Source organism: Leptodactylus fuscus, chromosome 1 (assembly GCF_031893055.1).
Source record: "Leptodactylus fuscus isolate aLepFus1 chromosome 1, aLepFus1.hap2, whole genome shotgun sequence".
NCBI classification, from domain to species: Eukaryota; Metazoa; Chordata; class Amphibia; order Anura; family Leptodactylidae; genus Leptodactylus; species Leptodactylus fuscus.
In genome coordinates this window covers 123174585-123196256 of record NC_134265.1, presented here as the reverse complement: position 1 = coordinate 123196256, position 21672 = coordinate 123174585, and the positions used below count along the sequence as shown (strand labels likewise).

The following is a 21672-nucleotide window of genomic DNA, read 5'->3' as shown; positions in this document are numbered from 1 at the left end:
CTTTGATATTGGGCTAGTAAGTGCAAAACAAGATGGATGCAAACAGAGTATTTCTATAATGTTTTGCCTATTGACCACTTTGGTGACTAACAATCATACCAGCAACCAGAATGTGAGATGGGTCCGACTAAGCAGGAGGTCTTTGACCCAAGTTTAGAATGGCGCAAATATTGGTGCATTATGAACCTTGGTAGAGATAATAGGTTGCTTAACAGTAAGCTAATGAAGAAGAACATTACATTAGTACTCAAGACCTCTCTGCATCTATGCCATGAATAAAAATGCACTAGCAGAATCATCATACAAGCATGGCTGGATCTAATAGGGAATGTGAAAGGTCTGTGTGTTATAAGACTATAGAGCTGTGAAGTTGTAGATATATATTCTGTTCATCACTGATTTATCAGTATATTTCTTTGTCATCAGGAAAGCAAAACTAAAAAAAAAAAAAAAAAAAAAAAAAAAAAAAAAAAGGTAAATCACATACCGGATTCCACAAAGCTAGCTGGCGCTCACTCATACGGCTGAACCCAGTTGTAAAAATGCTACCATCAGATAAAAAGATTGCCCTCATGGGTCGAGCTCCTTCGTGTGCTTTATCTTTCTCCTATTAAAGAGGAAAGGAGGGGGGGAGGCATGGTTATATACATATAGTTAAAGGCATTCTGTTCGCAAGACAATCAATAAACTAATGACTGTTCCTTCTAGGACGACTTCTACACTTAAGGATTCCTTTCTTATTCTGCATCACAGCCCCATTTTCATGAAAATCTATTTTTCTGGTAATTTTACTCTCTTGCAAATTAGCTCAAAAAGGGCTTTAGGGGCATTTCTTCACCTACTGGGGTTTCTCGCTGCTCTAGATAACTGCCCCTAACTGCTGCCCAGGTCACACCCGTTGCTTCAGTGACATCTTCCACTGTTTGAAGCCAGCCTCCTGCTCTTCCAGGGGCAGCCTGATGCCATCAGGTATGCACAGTACAGTCAGTACTGCACTTCCCATGCCCAATCCAGAAAATGAAGCTGCAATGCAGAAAAAGGGCAACTTAGGAAAGTGTACAAGCAGCCCTACAAAGTACAATCATTAGTTGGATACAGATTTCCCTGCTGACAGAGTCCCTTTAAAATTAATTTAAAAAAATGAAAGTTTGGTTGCATAAAATTTTCTCCCAGGCTGCCCCCACCAATTACGTACCGCTACTAATTCCATTTTGCGTGGATCAATAACACGAAGCTTCTTGTCCTTGGAGGCTGTGCAAATGAGGCTGCCGTTTCGGTTCCAGCTGGCACTGTAAATCATGTCATAGTGCATATCCTCTAAGGAGACTAGTGCCTCCCCAGTACCCACATTCCAGATAATAATGACATTATCACAACCTGTTAACAAAACAACAATACTTTTACTGCCAACTTCTTAAAGCACCAATTTCCTCACTAGCATTGTATAAGCCCTCAATCCCGCAGAGCAACAATTTACAAAAGAAAAAAAAAAACTATATATGAAATATACAAGAATAATGGGGACACAACATTTTAATTATACCAAGTCACAATGCGTGTCTGTACAATTTTCTAACTTGTACTGGGAATAGAACATAAATACACGTACAGGTAAGAATCAACCACTAGGGGGGGGCATCGTAATGAAGAATGTTAAAATTAGACAGCAACCACAGCTACAATTAATGACAGTAACACTATGCAATCACAATGAGGGAGATTTAATCAATCCCACTACACCAATCTGGGATGAGATCACACTACACATTTGCGCAAGACCCTTTCTTGTGCCAAACATGTGACACGCTCACCAGATTGTGATAACATGGGTGTAACGGGACGGGACAGGACATTTGTTATAACTCATGCCAATTTTTCTGGTGAGAATTAAAATGGAAGTCTGTTCCAGTTCCTAGGTGCGGAAAATTTCCATTCTGGCACTGGTATGCACGATTGATTTATGAAGAGTCTGGAGCATCTTTGTAAATCACTTGTTTCCTGAACCAGTTGGGGCCTTTATCAAGGCTGGCATAGGATACATTAGTCTTAAGAAATTTGTCCCAATGAACCTTCCAAAATACAACCATTGCCACTGTCCGCTCTAAGTGCATTTTGACATCATTAAAGATCCTTAATTTTTATTTAGGGCTTCACCTTAGGATAGGCAATAAAGTCATTATCAATGAGGGGCAGACATGTAGCCCCACACATGGATCAACGCTCAGACTTACACAGAGATCAAGAACTGCCAGATGGTATGTCAATTGGCCGATCACATTACCAGCTGGAGAAACCAGTCAGTAACTGAATAAAGATAAGGATAAACCCATTGAGGAGGTGCATTGTTCACTTTACATTAGTCTTCCATGAAGAACAGGCTATAGAATAAGACATTTAGCCAGATAGGGGCAACATACCTGCACTAAGCAGCACGTTCCGGGCTGTCGGATGCCAACTCACAATGCCTACCCTCTTGGAATGTCCCTCCAACACTACCACAGGCTCCGTGAGCGGAAGGGTTAGGCCATTTTCTGGAATCTGCCATACCTTAATACAAGTCAGAGATATTTGTCAAATGACTGACAACCATGGGCTGGAGATCTTAAATTAAATTTCTTTTTTAAATGGTTTTTAGAGTGATATTCCTATCTGGCACACTTATAGCATATGCACAGGATTTGTCATAAATGTCCAATGGATGTGACTTCCAAGTCTTAGACCCATATCTATTTCCCATTTCAAGAACGGAGATCCCCTGCCCACCAAACTTGCAGCAACTCAAAAGACTTAGAGTCACATGTGTGGGTCTCTCTGCTCAGGTCTACGCTAATGCTAACATGACTGGAGAGACCTGCATGCACAGCCATCTCCGCATTCTGAGGGGCCCAGAGACAAGATGGTTATGGTCAGGGGACACTCCCCCAACCCCAGCACAGATGTGAACACAGCCCTACTTATGCAAATCCAGTAACAAGACGATGATTTTGCTCCCCCCCCCCCTCCCAAAAAAAAAAACCCCAAACCCAAAAATGCCTTTATAGTTAAAAAAAAATATCAGGAGCAGCTAAAAAGAATTAATAGAGCATATACTGTATAAGCTTTAGTGCCAAAAACAGAATCTTTTTTGCCAAAAAAATTAAATTTCTCAAACTACCACAAGGGGGCGCTTACGGCATATCTCCAAGTATAGAGTCATAAAATACTTACCATGACCGTGCAGTCTTCAGAGCCACTAGCTATGACATTGTCATTGTGAGGACACCAGTCAATATCCAGCACTGGTCCAGTGTGGCCACACACTGTAGGGTAAGACTTGTCAATTCTTCCACTCTAGAAAGAGAATGAGACATATGTCAAGATCAGCATGCTGAGATGGTGTATTATACTAAAAATACATCCCACTACAAAAAAAAAAACACCTGCACACAAATACACTGAATACTTTGGATACAAATACTATCAGACAACCAGAGATTGTACTTGCTAGAGAGTATTCCTCAAACATCACCTCTATGCATGCTTTACTAGCTGTTGCTCTACTGATTCTGGTACTGTAGGAATTTTTTTTTATTTTTTTATTTTTTTTATAGCCCCACCAGTCAGTTTTTCCAGTCTGATATGATAATTAGATTCTCTGTCAAGTAGGAGGCATCAAGCAGGAGCAGACAAAATGGCGTGATTCAGAACTCTGACACTGTCCAAATGAGGATAGCGTCTGAGCTCGAGATCATATATCCTTGCCTTCTCCTCTCTGACACTGCCCACTTGAATGTAAAGAGCCTGCCATATCATATCAGACGGCAAAACTGCAATGACTGCTCAGGAACAGCCGGGCTAGAGAAAAAAAAAAATTTCTACAGAGCCAGAATCAATGGAGCAGAACCTAAAGGATGAATAGAGCTCTGGATGGCAGAGAAAAGGCCTCTTAGAAGAAAATGGCTGCTGATCTCCACATGTACAAGTATGCTACAGTAGCCAATATTGACCGCTGGCCTGTGGAAAGGAAACAACATCTGAAGGAAGAACCAGAGGTTTCTAATTCCAACCTCCAGAAGAGGGAGGAATAGCCCTGGTGAGACAGCTAGCATACTAATATATGCAGTCCACCAGGATTTCTCTATCTTCCTGATGTTTGATATGAAGAATACTACAGTGAGCAAACCTAGGCTGTCCATCAAAAGGAAAACAAGCTTTAACCCAAATTAGAGGTTTTCCAAGGATCATGATATTGCTGAGCTATCCAATATCAGATCAGATGGAATGCAACACCCAAGCTGGTCACCCGTTTGAAGGGGCCACAAAGCTCAGAAGAACGTTACAGCCTTTTCAATGCTTACTATGCACAGTGCAGTACATTATATAGCAGTTGCTTAGTATTTCAGATCTATTCCATTTATTTCTATGAGACGAACATCAAATAGGCCATGTCATCACCATGTCAGTAACCTGAACAAAAACGGAGATGGTGGCACCTGAGGGCCACAGCCACTTTAAGCAGTTCAGGGTGCCAGGTGTAGGACCCCACTGATCTCAAATGAAAGGACCTACCCTGAGAACAGGTCAGCAATATTAAATACACAGAAAACCATTTTAACATCTACAAACAAACCATGAAGAGAGTATTGCCCAATATTTATAGCTAGTATGTCTAACAAGGAATATTTTTAGCATAAGATCTCAAAAAACGTGTGTGTGTGTATATATATATATGTGTATATATATATATATATATATATATATATATATATATACACATATGTGTATATATATATATATATATATATATATATATATATATATACAGTCCTATGAAAAAGTTTGGGCACCCCTATTAATCTTAATCATTTTTAGTTCTAAATATTTTGGTGTTTGCAACAGCCATTTCAGTTTGATATATCTAATAACTGATGGACACAGTAATATTTCAGGATTGAAATGAGGTTTATTGTACTAACAGAAAATGTGCAATATGCATTAAACCAAAATTTGACCGATGCAAAAGTATGGGCACCTCAACAGAAAAGTGACATTAATATTTAGTAGATCCTCCTTTTGCAAAGATAACAGCCTCTAGTCGCTTCCTGTAGCTTTTAATCAGTTCCTGGATCCTGGATAAAGGTATTTTGGACAAACAATTCAAGTTCAGTTAAGTTAAATGGTCGCCGAGCATGGACAGCCCGCTTCAAATCATCCCACAGATGTTCAATGATATTCAGGTCTGGGGACTGGGATGGCCATTCCAGAACATTGTAATTGTTCCTCTGCATGAATGCCTGAGGATTTGGAGCGGTGTTTTGGATCATTGTCTTGCTGAAATATCCATCCCCGGCGTAACTTCAACTTCGTCACTGATTCTTGAATATTATTCTCAAGAATCTGCTGATACTGAGTGGAATCCATGCGACTCTCAACTTTAACAAGATTCCCGATACCGGCATTGGCCACACAGCCCCAAAGCATGATGGAACCTCCACCAAATTTTACAGTGGGTAGCATGTGTTTTTCTTGGAATGCTGTTTCTTTTTGGACGCCATGCATAACGCCTTTTTTTATAACCAAACAACTCAATTTTTGTTTCCAAAATGAAGCTGCCTTGTCCAAATGTGCTTTTTCATACCTCAGGCAACTCTATTTGTGGCGTACGTGCAGAAACGGCTTCTTTCTCATCACTCTCCCATACAGCTCCTATTTGTGCAAAGTGCGCTGTATAGTTGACCGATGCACAGTGACACCATCTGCAGCAAGATGATGCTGCAGCTCTTTGGAGGTGGTCTGTGGATTGTCCTTGACTGTTCTCACCATTCTTCTTCTCTGCCTTTCTGATATTTTTCTTGGCCTGCCACTTCTGGGCTTAACAAGAACTGTCCCTGTGGTCTTCCATTTCCTTACTATGTTCCTCACAGTGGAAACTGACAGGTTAAATCTCTGAGACAACTTTTTGTATCCTTCCCCTGAACAACTATGTTGAACAATCTTTGTTTTCAGATCATTTGAGAGTTGTTTTGAGTAGCCCATGATGCCACTCTTCAGAGGAGATTCAAATAGGAGATCAACTTGCAATTGGCCACCTTAAATACCTTTTCTTATGATTGGATACATCTGGCTATGAAGTTCAAAGCTCACTGAGGTTACAAAACCAATTTTGTGCTTCAGTAAGTCAGTAAAAAGTAGTTAGGGGAATTCAAATCAATAAAATGATAAAGGGTGCCCATACTTTTGCACCGGTCAAATTTTGGTTTAATGCATATTGCACATTTTCTGTTAGTACAATAAACCTCATTTCAATCCTGAAATATTACTGTGTCCATCAGTTATTAGATATATCAAACTGAAATGGCTGTTGCAAACACCAAAATATTTAGAACAAAAAATGATTAAGATTAATAGGGGTGCCCAAACTTTTTCATAGGACTGTATATATATATATATATATATATATATATATATATATATATATATATATATATATATATATATATTCAGTGCTTCTATACTGTGTCAGACATGAAGCTCAGTAGGTGCACTCTTTTTCCCACTCCAGGCTTGGATCACTGTATGATTTTTATGACCAGATTCTAAATACAGCCATCATCTCCAATAATATGTCATCAGAAAGAAGCACTGGGAAGGTCAAGTACTGAAAGGTCATCCCGTTTATGGCAATTGCCGCGATTGTACATTATGAGCAGTTACCAATGCAGCAGACCAGAAGCGTTGCACTTGCCAGCAGTGTGAAATATTCACAAATAAAAATGGAAGATTGCAGTATATAGAAGGAAGCAGTTTAATAGAGGACTGTGCTAACCGCTGCCATCCCGTGTCACTGTGCATTCTTACCTGCTATGAAGGTCACAGACTGCAAGGATCACTCCCCTGCCTTATATACCTACACATACCAGCTGAAGGTCTTATACCAGTACATTTCACCTAAGGCTCACACCGCTGTGTCTTCTATTATATGCCAGAATGGACAATGAATATAACTCAGCAGTCGTACTAAAGTCAAACAGCAGGACGAGACTCTGCTTTTATTAGTAGGGAAAGAGACATGTTACACCCCAATAATGGGCGATCCCTGCCGATCACTAGAGCAAGGTGGCAGCAGAGCTAGGAAAGTGCTGCACTATGGTTTCCTCTGTGTCCCCCGTGTTTCCAGGAGGCCACATCATGAGACACTGACTACAACCAGGTAGGTTTCAGAAGGCCCTATGAAGGCAAATGACAAGCCCTCTGAAGCCAATACTAAACTGAATTAAGATTATCACAAGGTTCTAGTTTTCTAAATGGGACCTGCATTGCTGTACAGTATTTGTGTTATCTGAATACGATGTGCTTTGTGTTCTCACAGATCCTTATACGCACTGTCATTTTCAAATGTGTTATTTTTGCTTTGTTACACTTGATCTTGTAAGGTCCTTGATCATTACCAGTAAAACTTTAGAGAAAACCTTAATATATTATAAAAGTTCAGCAGAAATGCAGGAGTATGGGACTGGATATTACATTCATCTGAGACTCTTTGGCTGTGTTCACACTACTATTCTTATTGGTAATTAACACTAGCAGAATAACTGACACAGACAGAGCCCCCTGACTCCAATGTAAACATAATGGACGCGGTTTTGTCATATTTGGCTAAAAGCAGACTGACACCTGAAGGGATTCTGTCTGCATCTGTCATTTAATGTCAGTTGATCTAATTCTGTGAGAGGAGAGAAACAGACACTGAAAAACAATAGTGTGAACACACCCTTAGCAAATGTAACCCTATAATGATTTTATCCAGTGTGAAACATTATAAATCATGAACAGCACAGTCTATCTCAGAGATTTTACATGGGGTAATTGACACTTTTATTGCTCGCAGTTTTTTTGTTTTTTTTTACATTTGATGCCTTTTTTAACTTGTTTCACCTGTGAAAGCTGTGTAGCTAAAAACCACTACGCAAAACTGCATCAATTCATGGAGAAATGCATTCAGGTTTGCAAAGCAGTAACTAACCAGATAACAAAGAGACAGCTTGACAAGTATGAAGGCACCCTTAGCGCAGATCGTAACCTGTCAGTCTAGTTTAGTCATGTGACATCAATATGGATGACAAGTCACTGTGGGTGCGCTGTGCAGAATTTTTAAAGAGGAAATCTAATTTCCTCTAACATTTGCTCAGAAATGTGTACATCTATAGCCCATTGTCCTTAAGATAGGTGCTGGACTCAGATGTGTGACCCCCATCTATCAGATATTTATGGCCTCTCCTTAGGTTCTGTGATGTAAATATCCCCTAAGAAGGATCTGCAATAATGTTCTGATCAGTGGGGGTCTAGCTGTTGATCCTGGGAAGGGGGAAAAGACGGGGGGGGGGGGGTGTTAAAGAGAGTGGCCTCCGATCTACTCATTTCTGAGCAAATTTACTTTTTTTTTCCGCCTTAAAATCAAAAGGAGCAAAACAAAAAAAAACTGCCCCCTTACAAGAGTAAAGTTATCCCAAGAAGCCAGATGTCCTTTTAGTACTGCTGGACACTGATCTGCCAAATTTAGAAGGAAAGAACAGGGAGTACCAAATAAAACTTAACCTACGCAATGTTATTTGTTTTACCATCAAAATAAAGGAGTCAATTACTTGAGCCGGTCATTAGCTGCGGAGAAGGACGCCAACAGCATTCCTGTAGAAAGAAAGCGGGCTCCAGAGGCTCCCCTGAGCATAGCACTCTGCTGGCACAGACACTGTCTATTTCAATATCTGTGCCTGCATTTTTCAAGTTCCTGTCCTGGAGACTGTCTAGAGCTTGGAAACCAGCCTGGCATGTAACATGTGCTGTGCAGCTTGTATTAGGCAAACGTCACCCACACAGGCTTCTCACAGCAAAGCTTCATAATTTGATGCTCTGCAGGTAGGAATGTGACCCAGGACTTATCAGCAGATCAGAAATGCATTTTGGCAACACCATACAGAAGGAGGATTTCTTAAAGGGGTTCAACACTTCTAGGCCAATGTTAATTTTAAGCCTTCAGCAAACAAACCCTTCCGTGGAATAATTGGTTATGCTACACAGACAACCAACTGAGGGATGTCAAGTCATCTTGTTCTACTGGGAGCTCCCCTGATCACTACAATACAAAGAATTGGCATGTCTGAATAGGTATTTGGCATTGCCAATGCAAGTAGGGGAGGGGGTTGGGGTAGGTGTTGGATCAGGCGTAGGGTGGATGGATGTGTGGAATGGAAGGGTGGGTGGTGTGGGGTACAATAGCCCTTGGGGTCTCGTCATTCTCATTTGGTGGCACTATCTACAATGCTATTCACCATGTCAACCCACTAAATAGACTGGGTGAGGTTTATTTATTTTTTAATGTATAACTAATGTAGAAGCAGTGCAGAGAAGGAGTGATACCGCTGCCCTCTATTCCCACAGAGTAGTCTGCAGTACTACCAGTCTGCTTCTTGTCAGTTAATAGTTTGCCCTCCAACCTCCTGCTCATGTAAATGACTCTTACACAAACTACCAAACGGCTATTCTTTGCAGATGGAAGACACCTCATGCTGTACTATGGCACCCATGTCAGTGCACTTGGTTATGGCCATGGTCACATGCCAGCGTTTTGAGAAAAAGTCAGGTGCAAATCTTTCCATTATTTCTTTTATCCTCTTTGTTCTGGCTAACACGGATGTTAAAAAACACACAGACATATAGATAAGGCCTAATGGATAGAATTATGCAATGTACAAGTTTCCTCTTCAAATCACAGTAGACGTCTGCTAGCCCGCACCCCGGTGGTTTCCCAATAGCTGGACAACCACAGGTTGCAGATCACAGCAATACATTTTAGCTTGCTTTTACATAACGTGACCCTGCCTGTTAGTTTAATGTAAGCACTGGGAAAATTTCCAAAGCACATGCAAAATAAATGACAAAACTGATACTACCAAGTGTTTTGGGACCCTTATAAATATTATAAAAATAAATAAAGTAATGTCCATTAGTGATAGCCAAGTGTAGAAAGAACTCTAGTAATTGTGAGCATTTCATCTGATATTAAAAGGAGTCTACCACCTCCCCAAGCATATTCAATGGCTACTATTTGCCCATTATGTTCCCAGAGCTCCAGCCCAAAAGCTTTGATGATCCTTGCCAGTCTGTGTTGGTCTTGTCTATAGCAGGCGCTGTATATCCACAAGACTGTCACAGCCTATTACTGACCTCAAAAGCCATGCTGAAGCTAGTGGAACTTGTGCTCTACGTGGTAAAGTCAGTGACTGGTTGCTGTAGAGTGTCACACATCCATGTATCAGGGAATTTCATAGGAAATATTTAATTTAAAAAAAAAAAGTCTGCTAGTTCTCCAGCTTCAAGGGAAGATTCCCTTCAAGAAGAATGTACAATATTAATAAAAATATTAAAACACTGGTCATTGTTGCCAAAATGGAATTGACACAAGTTCTGTGTAAATTTGCACAGTCAATGGTGCTACTTAAGTGTCAAAATGACCCTCTGATGGATCACAGAGGAGAAGAAGACATTGATAAAACCTGATCTTGGACAACCACTATTTACTGGAATGGGTCTGGGCTGCAATGCCAAGGAACAGACAGGAGTGGTGCTGTTTATGAAAGAAATTAATCACATTTTCCTACATTTTAACATGCAATCTGTATTAGTGGGAACAGATCACAGTTTTCTAAATCGAGTTTATATGTCGCTTTTATCAGGCCTGATTCTTCTGACCCCATCTGTGTGGAAGGAATCGCAATGCTACCTGGCACACTAGCAAAACCAGCCAGCATATTGGATCCCAGTTTGTCAGTAAAATATAAAATAAAAAAATACTAAAAATATAGGAACGCAAGACTGTATTAACCGCAATGTACAAATAAGCCAAGACTCTGCGGGTGTATGTATATAATCTGTATATAACTAGAGTTGAAAAGCACAAGGAGGGCTGTGTTCGGGATCAGATCAGCATTCCCTTCAGATCTGACTGGTCTGTGCAGCTACATACAGCAGAGGTGAATCCAGTAATCGTGCTAAAATCCACCCATAGCGAGTGATCTAACAGGGGAGTATTCTCATTGCCTCCCTCCTCCCTGGCCAGCACTCCCCGAGCCCAGACAGTAAATTTTACCATATAAGGCCATGGATGATTTGAACCCTGACAGGCACACAATCCCTGCTTCCTGCACTGCTCGCTCATTGGCTGCATTGTCTCCGTGCTATGATGACAGCAGGGTGTGTGCTTTGTAGGCATTGACACAGCAGCGTGCTTGGTTAACTCTTTCCCTCCAGGGAATCGTGGCAATGGCACGCCGCCTTCCTATCGCTGCAGACAAGTCATTGTAGATTGGGAAATCTTAGACTATAAATGAGTAAAATAAGCTCATTTTTGTACAAATCAGAAGACTACGAAGCAGAAAATGATGTCCTGGTGCTTATACATTTTCTGGTATTCGGCTTCAATTGCATCCCAGTTATCACACATGTATTCCTAAATGACCAAGTAATGGTAACAAAGAGCAACGGAGACAGTAGAGGGAATGAGCTAGCCCTATAGCTATATATGGGGAAGTTGGGCATGCTGCTGTCCAGGGTAGAAATACAGCAGTACTGTTCTGCACTATAAAAGCTCTTACAGATCACATATTACTAGTAGTAATCAAAGGGGCTTTAAACTGACATTTACGGAAAGAAACCGATAAATATAGTGAGCACGATTCTGTAAAAATGTCAAGTTTCTGCATGAAAACACACAGTGTAAAAATCTGCAGAACAGTATATGTGACCCAACCCTGAGGGCTAATGTACACAGCAGGACGCATGCAAGGAGCCATGTAACAGCAGCGTCCTACGTGCCACAGTATGATGCCCCCAGGAACCTCTGTATAGAAACAAAGGATATAAGTGACAGATACCACTACAGAACTGGCGAAGGAGGCGAATACCAAACATACATAAAGAACTCCATTTCACAACAATTCAGGGGTACAGCTACAGCTCAGCGTAGGTTATATGCGCCATATTACACAGATCTATTACATTGTGTTGTGAATAAGATCACAAAATACTTATGTCATTTAGAATTGAATGTCCCAAAATGTGCAAGGGAAGTATTTATAATCAGTTCTCCATTTCAGGAATGTAAGTTTGCGGTGTAAGCAATCCCACTTCTATATCTTCCTTTCATCACACGTTTCCTGTTCTCTATATAAAGATGAGACAGGAAGCCTGTTACCCCAGCACATACAATACAGTATAAACTTCAGTGCTTTTGGAAGATACAGTATACAACTAGTAGACCCAAATGGGTCAGATAAACTGGTAAATATACACCAGAATTATGGAGTAATTTGCGCTAAAAACTGTTGCACATGCTTCATTTTCTGTGTGTTTAGACACTTACTTACATTTTGTGCTCTCTTATAGCATGTGGATAGGACTTATTGAGATTATTCCCAAGGTAGAGATTACTATTATAACTACACTAGTGCAATTTGGTCTGAAATATACTACCAATCATAAATGAACAGTACAGGAGAATATAAGAAACTTTAATGTATCTAAAAGAAATACGTTTCCTTCTCCACTTGTCAGACTGAGCTCCTTTTTACATAGAACTCTATGGAGAGGGGAGAAGGGAAGACGAGGCTGCTAAAAACCACTATACTGCTGTTTCAAGATATGAATTTACCATCACACAGACTGAGGCAGTAAATAAACACTTATTGCCTCCACGCTCGCCACAAAATTCTGTGTATTCGATTAATGAACAATTATTTTAGGATACTCATGTTTGTACAAGGCCTTCATTCTTCCCACACCCATTCATATGCCCCACCATACGCCACTGCTTTTTGATTTTGGTTACTCACGTATCAGTAATGCTGATCGGACAACGTACAGTTAGGCATCATGCACACGATATGTGTGAGACATCGGTCATGACTGAATGGTCACTGTGGCTAGCAAACACGGCCACAAATCTGGATAGAAATAAGACCTGCCCTGAGTTTTGCTGCACAGAACTGCGAAAAATCAAGGTTGTGTACATGGGCCCATATATATGAACGGGTCAGTATGCCAACAGGGAAAAACCAAGATAGTACACTGAACTAGCAGATGATAGTACATATTCTTTAGGCAATGGCAGCATGAGTCAGGATGGAAGTTCACAATGATTAATTGAGCTGACTTTCAATTCTAATTTGTGATTGAATGCCCAGCTCTAGCACATGGCATGTAGGCCAGGGAAGTGTTTTTTTTTTTCTTTCAAATAAATGAGAGTTTTCAGCCCCCACCACCCCAGTCACTAGGCCGCCAATCATGGCCTCTGACCACATGCAGCAGTTGGATACGTCACTGTTGCAAAGGCTCCAGATCCTGCAACTGTGATGTCCCAGACTACCACATGTGACTGCAGAGGTCTGTGAATGGCTGCACTGAGCACACAGAGACGACCGACTGACGGCATTGCTGGAGCACCAAATCTGTTAGTTCTGTCTGGGACAGTGAACCAAAAGAAGAGAAGTTTCTAGATTTTTTATTTTTATTTGAACTTATTTGTCAGTTACCAAATGCCGCAGTCTAGGACTAGTGTTCCTTTAAGCCACCATCTAGCGAGCAGCCAGGAGATGCAGAGGTGCAGACAATAACATGTTCCCAGTGCTGTGGTAATATCAGGGCAGGGCTGAATCAACAAGCACAAGAGGCATAAATGTGCTATGTGCCTGTGCTACATGCTATATCGAAGGGACTCCTGGGAAACCAGCTAAAAGCTCTTTATGCACATTATTGATTTGGGATCTAACTCCAGAAAAGCCATAATCTCATTTTCGCTATTTTTATTGATTATACGTGGGGGAAGGGGGCATATCAGAAACCCTCTCGGCATACATCTCCCACCACTCTCAAATTATACTGCGCCATTACAGCTCTCTCATAAATGCTTAAAGAGGACCTTTCATGACTTTGGGCACAGGCAGTTCTATATACTGCTGGAAAGCTGACAGTGCTCTGAATTCAGCGCACTGTCGGCTTTCCCGATCTGTGCCCGGGTAAAGAGCTAGCGGTACCAGAACGCCCCCCTCCCCTCTTGATAATACTAGTCTATGGACGAGCACTGTGAGAAGAGGGAGGTGGCGTTCCTCTCCGCTCACACTGTACGGCGCGATAGGTGCTGCTGTGGAGAAGGATGTTCCTGACTGACTATCAGGAACGCTCTTCTGACTGTAAAGAGCTACGGTACTGATAGCTCTTTACCCAGGCCACAGATCAATGAATCAGATGAATTCAGCGCACTGTTGACTTTTCAGCAGTATATAGAACTGCCTGTGCCCCAAACCATGAAAGGTCCTCTTTAAGACTACCAATAACACCAGAAATGCATGAAATACCATATGCTTATTGCAATATGTAAATCAATGATTAAGACCTATAAAGGATATTCTAGCATCAATAACACCAATGAGTATATGGCCTCACACACTACTATAATTTTACAGTTTTTTTTCGGCGGTTATAATGTCCACTCTGCTTCAAAGTGGGCACCATATTAAAAAGATCCGGCATCCACTGTAATAGTACGACAGATGTCAGAAAGGGTTTATTAGAAACAGAGACATATCTTTGCTGCCACACACTGATGAAGCAATGCAGAGTCAATCATCTTAATATGAATATGCAAATTAAAAAGTTAAAAGTTTTGTATGCAGATACCTGCAAATGCTTGAGTTTCCTCTAGAACCCATACACAATACCTCCCCTCTAGCAGATTGACATTATCAGCCCGTCTACATCATTGTCAGTCACTGTCCCATATACACAATCTACATTCCTTATCAGTGAGTCTTTGGACTAAATATTTGTTGGGAGATAAAGGATTATGATTGACTTACGAGGGATAGTAACCAATGCCAATTATCCACGATAGTATTATATGAAAATATTACATTTGAATTTTCATATGAAGGAATAAAAATCTGAAGTGCATGATTATATCCCCTCACAATCTGGTAAACTTGCACAATTGATTCCCTAACTTTGCATCTTACGGCTATAAAATATAACCACACACGGTGTCACTGCTTAGGATTGCTCAATGACATAGGAGGGAGAGGCACTCGTGAGGTCAAGAACTTGTGTCTGCCAACATGGCACACGCAGACTGGAATACTATTCTAAAAGCTTCATGTACACTTAGATATGTGATAATAACTATCTTTACTCATGCAACTTCAACATTGTCCACAATGATCTCATCTCCAAACAGCAGGAAAAAAACCCAATGCAATGCCATATCATCACAAACACAATGATCTGTGAACGATGGAAACAATATGTACACCAAGGGTTTTTAAAAATACAGCTCCATTTTGTACACAGACATAAGGACTGCCATAAGGTTGCACAAGCCCTGTACTGTAGCTCCTTATATTAGGTGTCCAGATAAATCAGACCAGTCCAGTAAAGTCATGGCATGCTGAAGTCAGACCATATAGATAGAGAAAGGGCTGCGGTGCACAAACCCCAAAGCTAGTAATATAAACATATTTAGATGGCCATAAAAGGCGACTGCTGACCTTAACACACCTTTTTCCAAAATGTGACAGATGCAGATCAGTGGCACATATCTGCTGAAAAGTTGATCAGGGGCATTGGGTTTTGTTTTTTAGGTTTTTTTTAAATTATTTTTGGGTGTGGAAAGTCATTTATCCCAAACAAAAGAATTGCCTCCCATCAATGAATACCTATACTTGTTCACAGGTTACAGCTGACTGGTGATTTGTCATTTTAATTTAGGATATTGTCTTCCAAGGCCAAATGGGTGCAATCTGATCCCAGAGGTCCTATTACTGTTTCTGCAGGGAACTGCACAACAAAGCATTACATGTTGCCCATTGATGTGAAGAGATACTTTACTGCCAACTCAGATCGCCCCTTTTAATATACAGTAGTTAATGTTCATGTGCAGGAGAAAGGGGCACCATTAAACCACCCAAACTCAGAACAAAAAAAAAAAGAAGATTTTTCATTAGGGTGTGAACAGACTCGTGTTTGTACAAGCTATGCTGTATGATTAACACTAGTAGATAGAAACATATAACCAAACATACACTACCACCTCAATGCCATAGGTAGGCTTATGGAAACATGCCAAAAAAGAGATGGAGCCAGGCCTATAATGTAAATTAATGATAGACTGGCAGGGCCATTAGATCTGCTTCTATCATAGTCACCTGCCTTCTCGCTTTCAGATTAGGAACTAAAGTGAGAATCTGGGAATTATGATCAGTCAAGATCCCAGAAGTCAAACCACAGTTGATCCAACACTCGGGTCAGCAACCTTAGGCACTCACGCTGCTGTAAAACTATAACATCCATTCAGTTGCATGGAAGCTCCAGGAGCAGCAGATACCTAAATATGCTGGGAAATTATCATCTATTATGTGGATAGGCAATAAATAATAATCAGAAGGAAAATCCCTCAAGAGTAGCCATCCTACCTGAATATTCCTGGATTAGAGCATGGATAGATAGCAGCTTAAGGGTGCATTCATACTACTGAAACGCTGCCCGATTCTGAATGTTAAAACACGTTCAGAATCAGCGCGTATAAAGCAGTTCCCATTCATTTCAATGGGGATCCGGCATACGAGCGCTCCCCATTGAAATGAATGAGCTGCTTTTTTCACTACGAGCGCTCCCATTGAAGTGAATGGGATGTGCTCACATGTACGGCTCGGCATGAGCAGAGCTAGCCGTACACGCGGGCACTTCCCATTCACTTCAATGGGAGCGCTCGTAGTGAAAAAAGCAGCCCATTCATTTCAATGGAGAGTGCTCGTATGCCGGCTCCCATTGAAATGAATGGGAACTGCTTTATATGCGCTGATTCTGAACGTGTTTTAACGTTCAGAATCAGGCAGCATATCAGTAGTGTGAGTGCACCCTTATAACGGTTGCAAACAGCATTTTTTGGGTGAACTCCACTGCCGTATATAAAGGTCAGTTTTAGTAGCAGTTTTCCATTCAGATTTTGAGCCAGAGCCAAAAGACTCAAAAGAATTGGGAAATATAGAGGAAGAAATTACATTTTTTCCTTCTTGCTGCCTCCATTTCAGGCTTTGAGTCAAAAAACTGCATTAAAAGGTGCCCTATCAGCAAAATTATGCTGTATGAGCCCCACATGTGTGTGAATAGCCTTTGAAAAGCCTTTTAACACCCCCCCCCCCCCCCCCGTTTTAACATAAAACCATAAAAACATATATGCAAATCTTACTTATCATGCACGGTGGGCAGTCATGCACTGTCGGACGTCATATTCTGGCACGCCTTCCTCTTCTTTTGGTGACACCCTCTGGTCCTGGCTCTTCCCTGGCTTCATCGTCCTCTTCTTCCAGCAGGATTGGTTCAAATCTGGCGTGTGCGCAGTCTCTCTTGCCTCAAGGACGCAAGTGTACTGCCATTGAGAAAAATGGCGCCGGAGCGTGCAAAGTAGCGCTCCGGAGGAAGCGATACAGCGCACGCGCTGGATTTCAACCAATCCCGCCGGAAGAAGAGGACGATGAAGCCAGGGAAGAGCCAGGACCGGAGGGCGTCACCGAAAGAAGAAGAGGGCGTGACAGAAGATGACGACGGTCATGCCCACCGTGCACGACAAGTATAATTGGCATATATGTTTTTAATAGGGGGGCGGGGGAAGTAAAATAACATTAGCGCTGCCTGAATAGCCTTTTTAAAGGCTATTCACGCATATGTGGGGCTCATACAGCATAATTTTGCTGATAGAGCCCCTTTAAAATCTACAATGGTGAGTTTCCCAAAAAATGCTGGCTCAGATTTGCTAATAGCTAAACTATTGTAAACTTGACAGTCTGTAGATCTGCACATTTTCAGATGCCCCACCTTTTAAGGGAATAACATTGATTCTGAATTTTGACAGTTTTGCTGCATTTAAGCCGCTCCCAATTTCTCTGACAATCCATATCCAAAATCTAGCAAGCAGAAACATTTTAGTCCAAACTAGATGCAGCATGTTCACACCAGTGTCTAGTCGTAGCTAGAATAGTAAATCTGGATCTCCGTGTGAAACTACACTGAAGCAGGTTTTTCGTTTTAGTAGATTCAAGTTTAGTCTTCTTCCAGAAAGCGGTTATATATTCTGTTCACTTGTTTTATGGAAACCTGGGTGGCAACCAAAATGAGCAATATTATAGCTCCTACAAAGATTATTTTTCAGCTTTTTCTTACTCCTCAGAAGTAATTCTGCCATTTAAAGGCTATTCCGATCTTATAAAGTAATAGCATATCGCTAGGTTGTACAAACACTTTATGATCACGGGAATTCAGGGATCACAATCTATGTTGAGAACCAAGGGGCTACAACAGAGAAACTATTTTCACCTGCACAGACAGGTGGGGGGGGGGGTGCCCGACAGGAAGGAAAGTCAAGCAACTGCAGCACTGCATTAGACCAGATTCTGCATGGGGACCCCCCGAAAAGACTACCAAATGCATTTGCAAGTGGTGTGCAGTAAAAGTACACGGATCCCCATAGACTATTATGGGGCCCGTGTGTTTGCCGCGCACTGAACATGAGGAGAGGAAAGCAAATTGTGAACTACTTTCCTGTCCCCATGTTCCCTGTGGAGATCTGGAGGCAAGAACATGGACCCCCATTATAGTCTATGGGGATCAGTGTGCTTTTACTGCACAGCGCTTGCAATTGTGTTTGATATTCCGTTTCGGGGGGGTCCCCATGCAGACTTCCCGAGACAGAACACCAACGCAGATGTGAACGAGGCCTTAAAGACAGGAATAAACCTTTAAGCAGATATACGTGGGAAAATAGGTACTTTTCATCTTTCCCCCCCATATGTCTGAAAATATGGTCCAAAGGTTAGATACACACACTCAGAGAAGTTAGACATACATACTGGATTGAAAAACTACAAATCTAGATATAGTCCTCGATTTGGAACAAAGCAGGTTCCTTCAAATTACCTTCTGTAATGGCAGCACCAGGAAAGCTCCACCACCGCTGGCTTCTATTATTATGGCAACAAATTTGGGGTTAACCGCACAGAAGGAGCTATCCCAGGTAACGCGGGAAACTCTGATGTCATCATAGCACTGATCATTCTTCACAGCCTGCCCAAAGACATGCCGGAATTTACTTTGTCGAACCACGCGCCTCATCGTTTCTGTTAACACACAAAAAGAAATAAATTCAGTATACACATTATGCAGGAATAAAACTTAGATATTGCTCAAGGGAACTTGAAACATGAAGTATTTGTCCCAAAAGACGGGCTGGTCTTCAGGGCCTAAGTTATGTATATGCCACCCAGTAAACTTGCACAGGGAGCTGCTCATAAAACTAAAGTCAGCACTGTATTACCATGAAAACTTACCTGCGAGGCAGAGCGCTACAGAAATAAATCAGAGTCAAGTTGGAGCCGCTCAAGCTCTATCATTAAAGTCAAAGATTACGCAAATTAAAAATTTATAGTCAGTGTCTCCAAATTCTGCCGTTTCCACCCACATAGTCAACAGTAAGTAGCGGGACTACTGTGGAAGACGCCTGGGCGGATTCCATTCCTTTAGTGTGCATTAGTGGATGTTTCCAGGTCTGACATTCACTTCGGCATTTTTCAGAGAATATAGAGACTGACTCATCCATTATATTTTGTGGGACTGGCAAATCTGTAGGCTGGTTGAAACTACTGAACATTACTGTAGATACAACGTACAGGTAAGCCTACAACCCATAACTTAGCCACTAATTTTCAAGCTGCACAAACAAGTTAAAGGGCTTTTCCAGTGCTGTTCCATTTCCAAAAACAGGGAAATGGATTGTCACCGGACAACCAGAAAACATCCCTGGGGCAATCACATGACTGGAATGGGTAAATATATATATATGGGGGGGGGGGCGGAGAGTTGAATGTAGAGATTAGCTTTTATCCCAGACAACCCCTTTAATTAAATTGCAACAAGAAAAAGCGTGCGCTGGAAATAACACTTAACGCTGTAATGTAGTACAGCGATAGATGACGTCTACAGCCATGAAAACACACACACACACAAACACACACACAAAATACTGCAGATCATGAAACTCAGAGCACTCTTTTTAAGGTTTCCTAAAGATAGCAAGCCTTGGCAATCTGGAAACAAAAATCCAAGAACTAAGGCAAAAAAGCTTTGAGGGTATTATACACAAAATGTGGTGATTTTACAAGTTATAGGTCAAGGTTTTAAGAAAATCAAATATAAAATGTATCACACCCAACCAGCTTTTCTAGACTTTGTTCCTTCATTGACACGGGGCAGTAGTGACATCAGATCTGCAGAGACTTCAAGAAGAAAAGAATAATAAAGGAAGCGTCTGCCACTGGTACGCTGCCAAATAGGGCTGGCGACGATTCAGCAGCATGGATGCTAGGAAAGAGTAACCTTTACACTGCCAGAAAGAAGAGCTCTCAAATACCAAGAGATGTTGAATCCATCAGATAAGTCATGCCAATGGTACTAATATCAATTCGTCTGTCTGTTATGGAGGCAATACCCAAATGTACAGAAGAGGTTTATCAAAAATTATTCTCAAGAGCTCATGCTGCAGACAGACCAAAAAACTGAAAAAAAAACCCCTGCTTGATCTGATAAGTATTCCCTGCTTTATGGATACCTGCAACGCATCTAAATACTTGAGGAATGGCCGCATCCAGCTATATCAGCATACTTCTGAAAATCAGTTTTCAGCTACATTATTCTCCAGCGCCATAGGCTTTTAGAAATGCTGACAAAGAAAACCAGCAGAGTTTGTTTTACATACTAGGAGATTAACACTCAGACACTTTTATATGGCCAAAAATAGGTTTCAGCCGCGCACTGCTCTTTGGGAGATTACCATCTTCGGTAACAACCACTCTCCGTACCCACACAAAATCCGTAATCCACCTAGGGAAATCGTTACCCTTTTATGTCCAAGTTTAGTTTATAGCATGACATTGCTTTCTCACTCCGGGGTGAGCACAGGAATAGAAGTGACTAACACTTCTTACAATGCCCTTTCATCCAGGAATTATACATACAGTACATTTATAGAATACATCAGGGTCACGGAAACATTAGTGCATTGTATATGACTTTACCGACACTGGAATGGTCCCCATAGAAGTGAAGAAAAATCAAGCCATGTGTTTATGTATATGCAGAAGCAATGTGATCATACCACATGAAACTCGTGGTGGTTTGCCAATGCTTTTTAATGCTGCGGTTTTCCACCCCTGAAATCAGTAAACTGGGTAAAACCATGGCAAAAGCAAGAAAAATAAAAATCAGCAAAAAAATATAAAAAGCATTGTTTTTATTCAAAAGGATTTTATTTATTTTTTTAAAGATATACATTTCAATACAAAAGGAACATCCACTGTTCTGGTAAAGACCCAAAAAGACTGAGGGGCTGTATTTTATCCTGTGCAATAGCAACACACCTATCTCTGAAGCATTTGGTATTAGAGTTTTGCCCCGTTGCCCTCTGATAACGTAAAGTGAAACTTAGCTGCAGTACCAACACTGACCACACTACAGAGGCCAAAGCCAAACTCTTCCAACATCATGCTGTGTATAATATGGACTTTACAGCTGATCTGTATGGTGGCCACATGTCAGTACTTC

The 21672-nt window shown here is 41.2% G+C and overlaps 1 protein-coding gene across 2 annotated transcripts in view; it reads right to left on the bottom strand.

Moving 5' to 3' along the window:
• Positions 1-21672, bottom strand: part of CORO1C (coronin 1C) — a 66960-nt gene that overhangs the window by 14308 nt on the left and 30980 nt on the right. For both annotated transcript variants that reach the window (XM_075276609.1, XM_075276608.1), the window contains exons 2-6: positions 18994-19193; positions 3208-3330; positions 2418-2547; positions 1196-1377; positions 488-607 (exon numbers count right to left, since the gene is read on the bottom strand). In XM_075276609.1, the coding sequence (XP_075132710.1) occupies positions 488-607; positions 1196-1377; positions 2418-2547; positions 3208-3330; positions 18994-19193 (755 nt within the window). The remainder of the gene's footprint in view (positions 1-487; positions 608-1195; positions 1378-2417; positions 2548-3207; positions 3331-18993; positions 19194-21672) is intronic.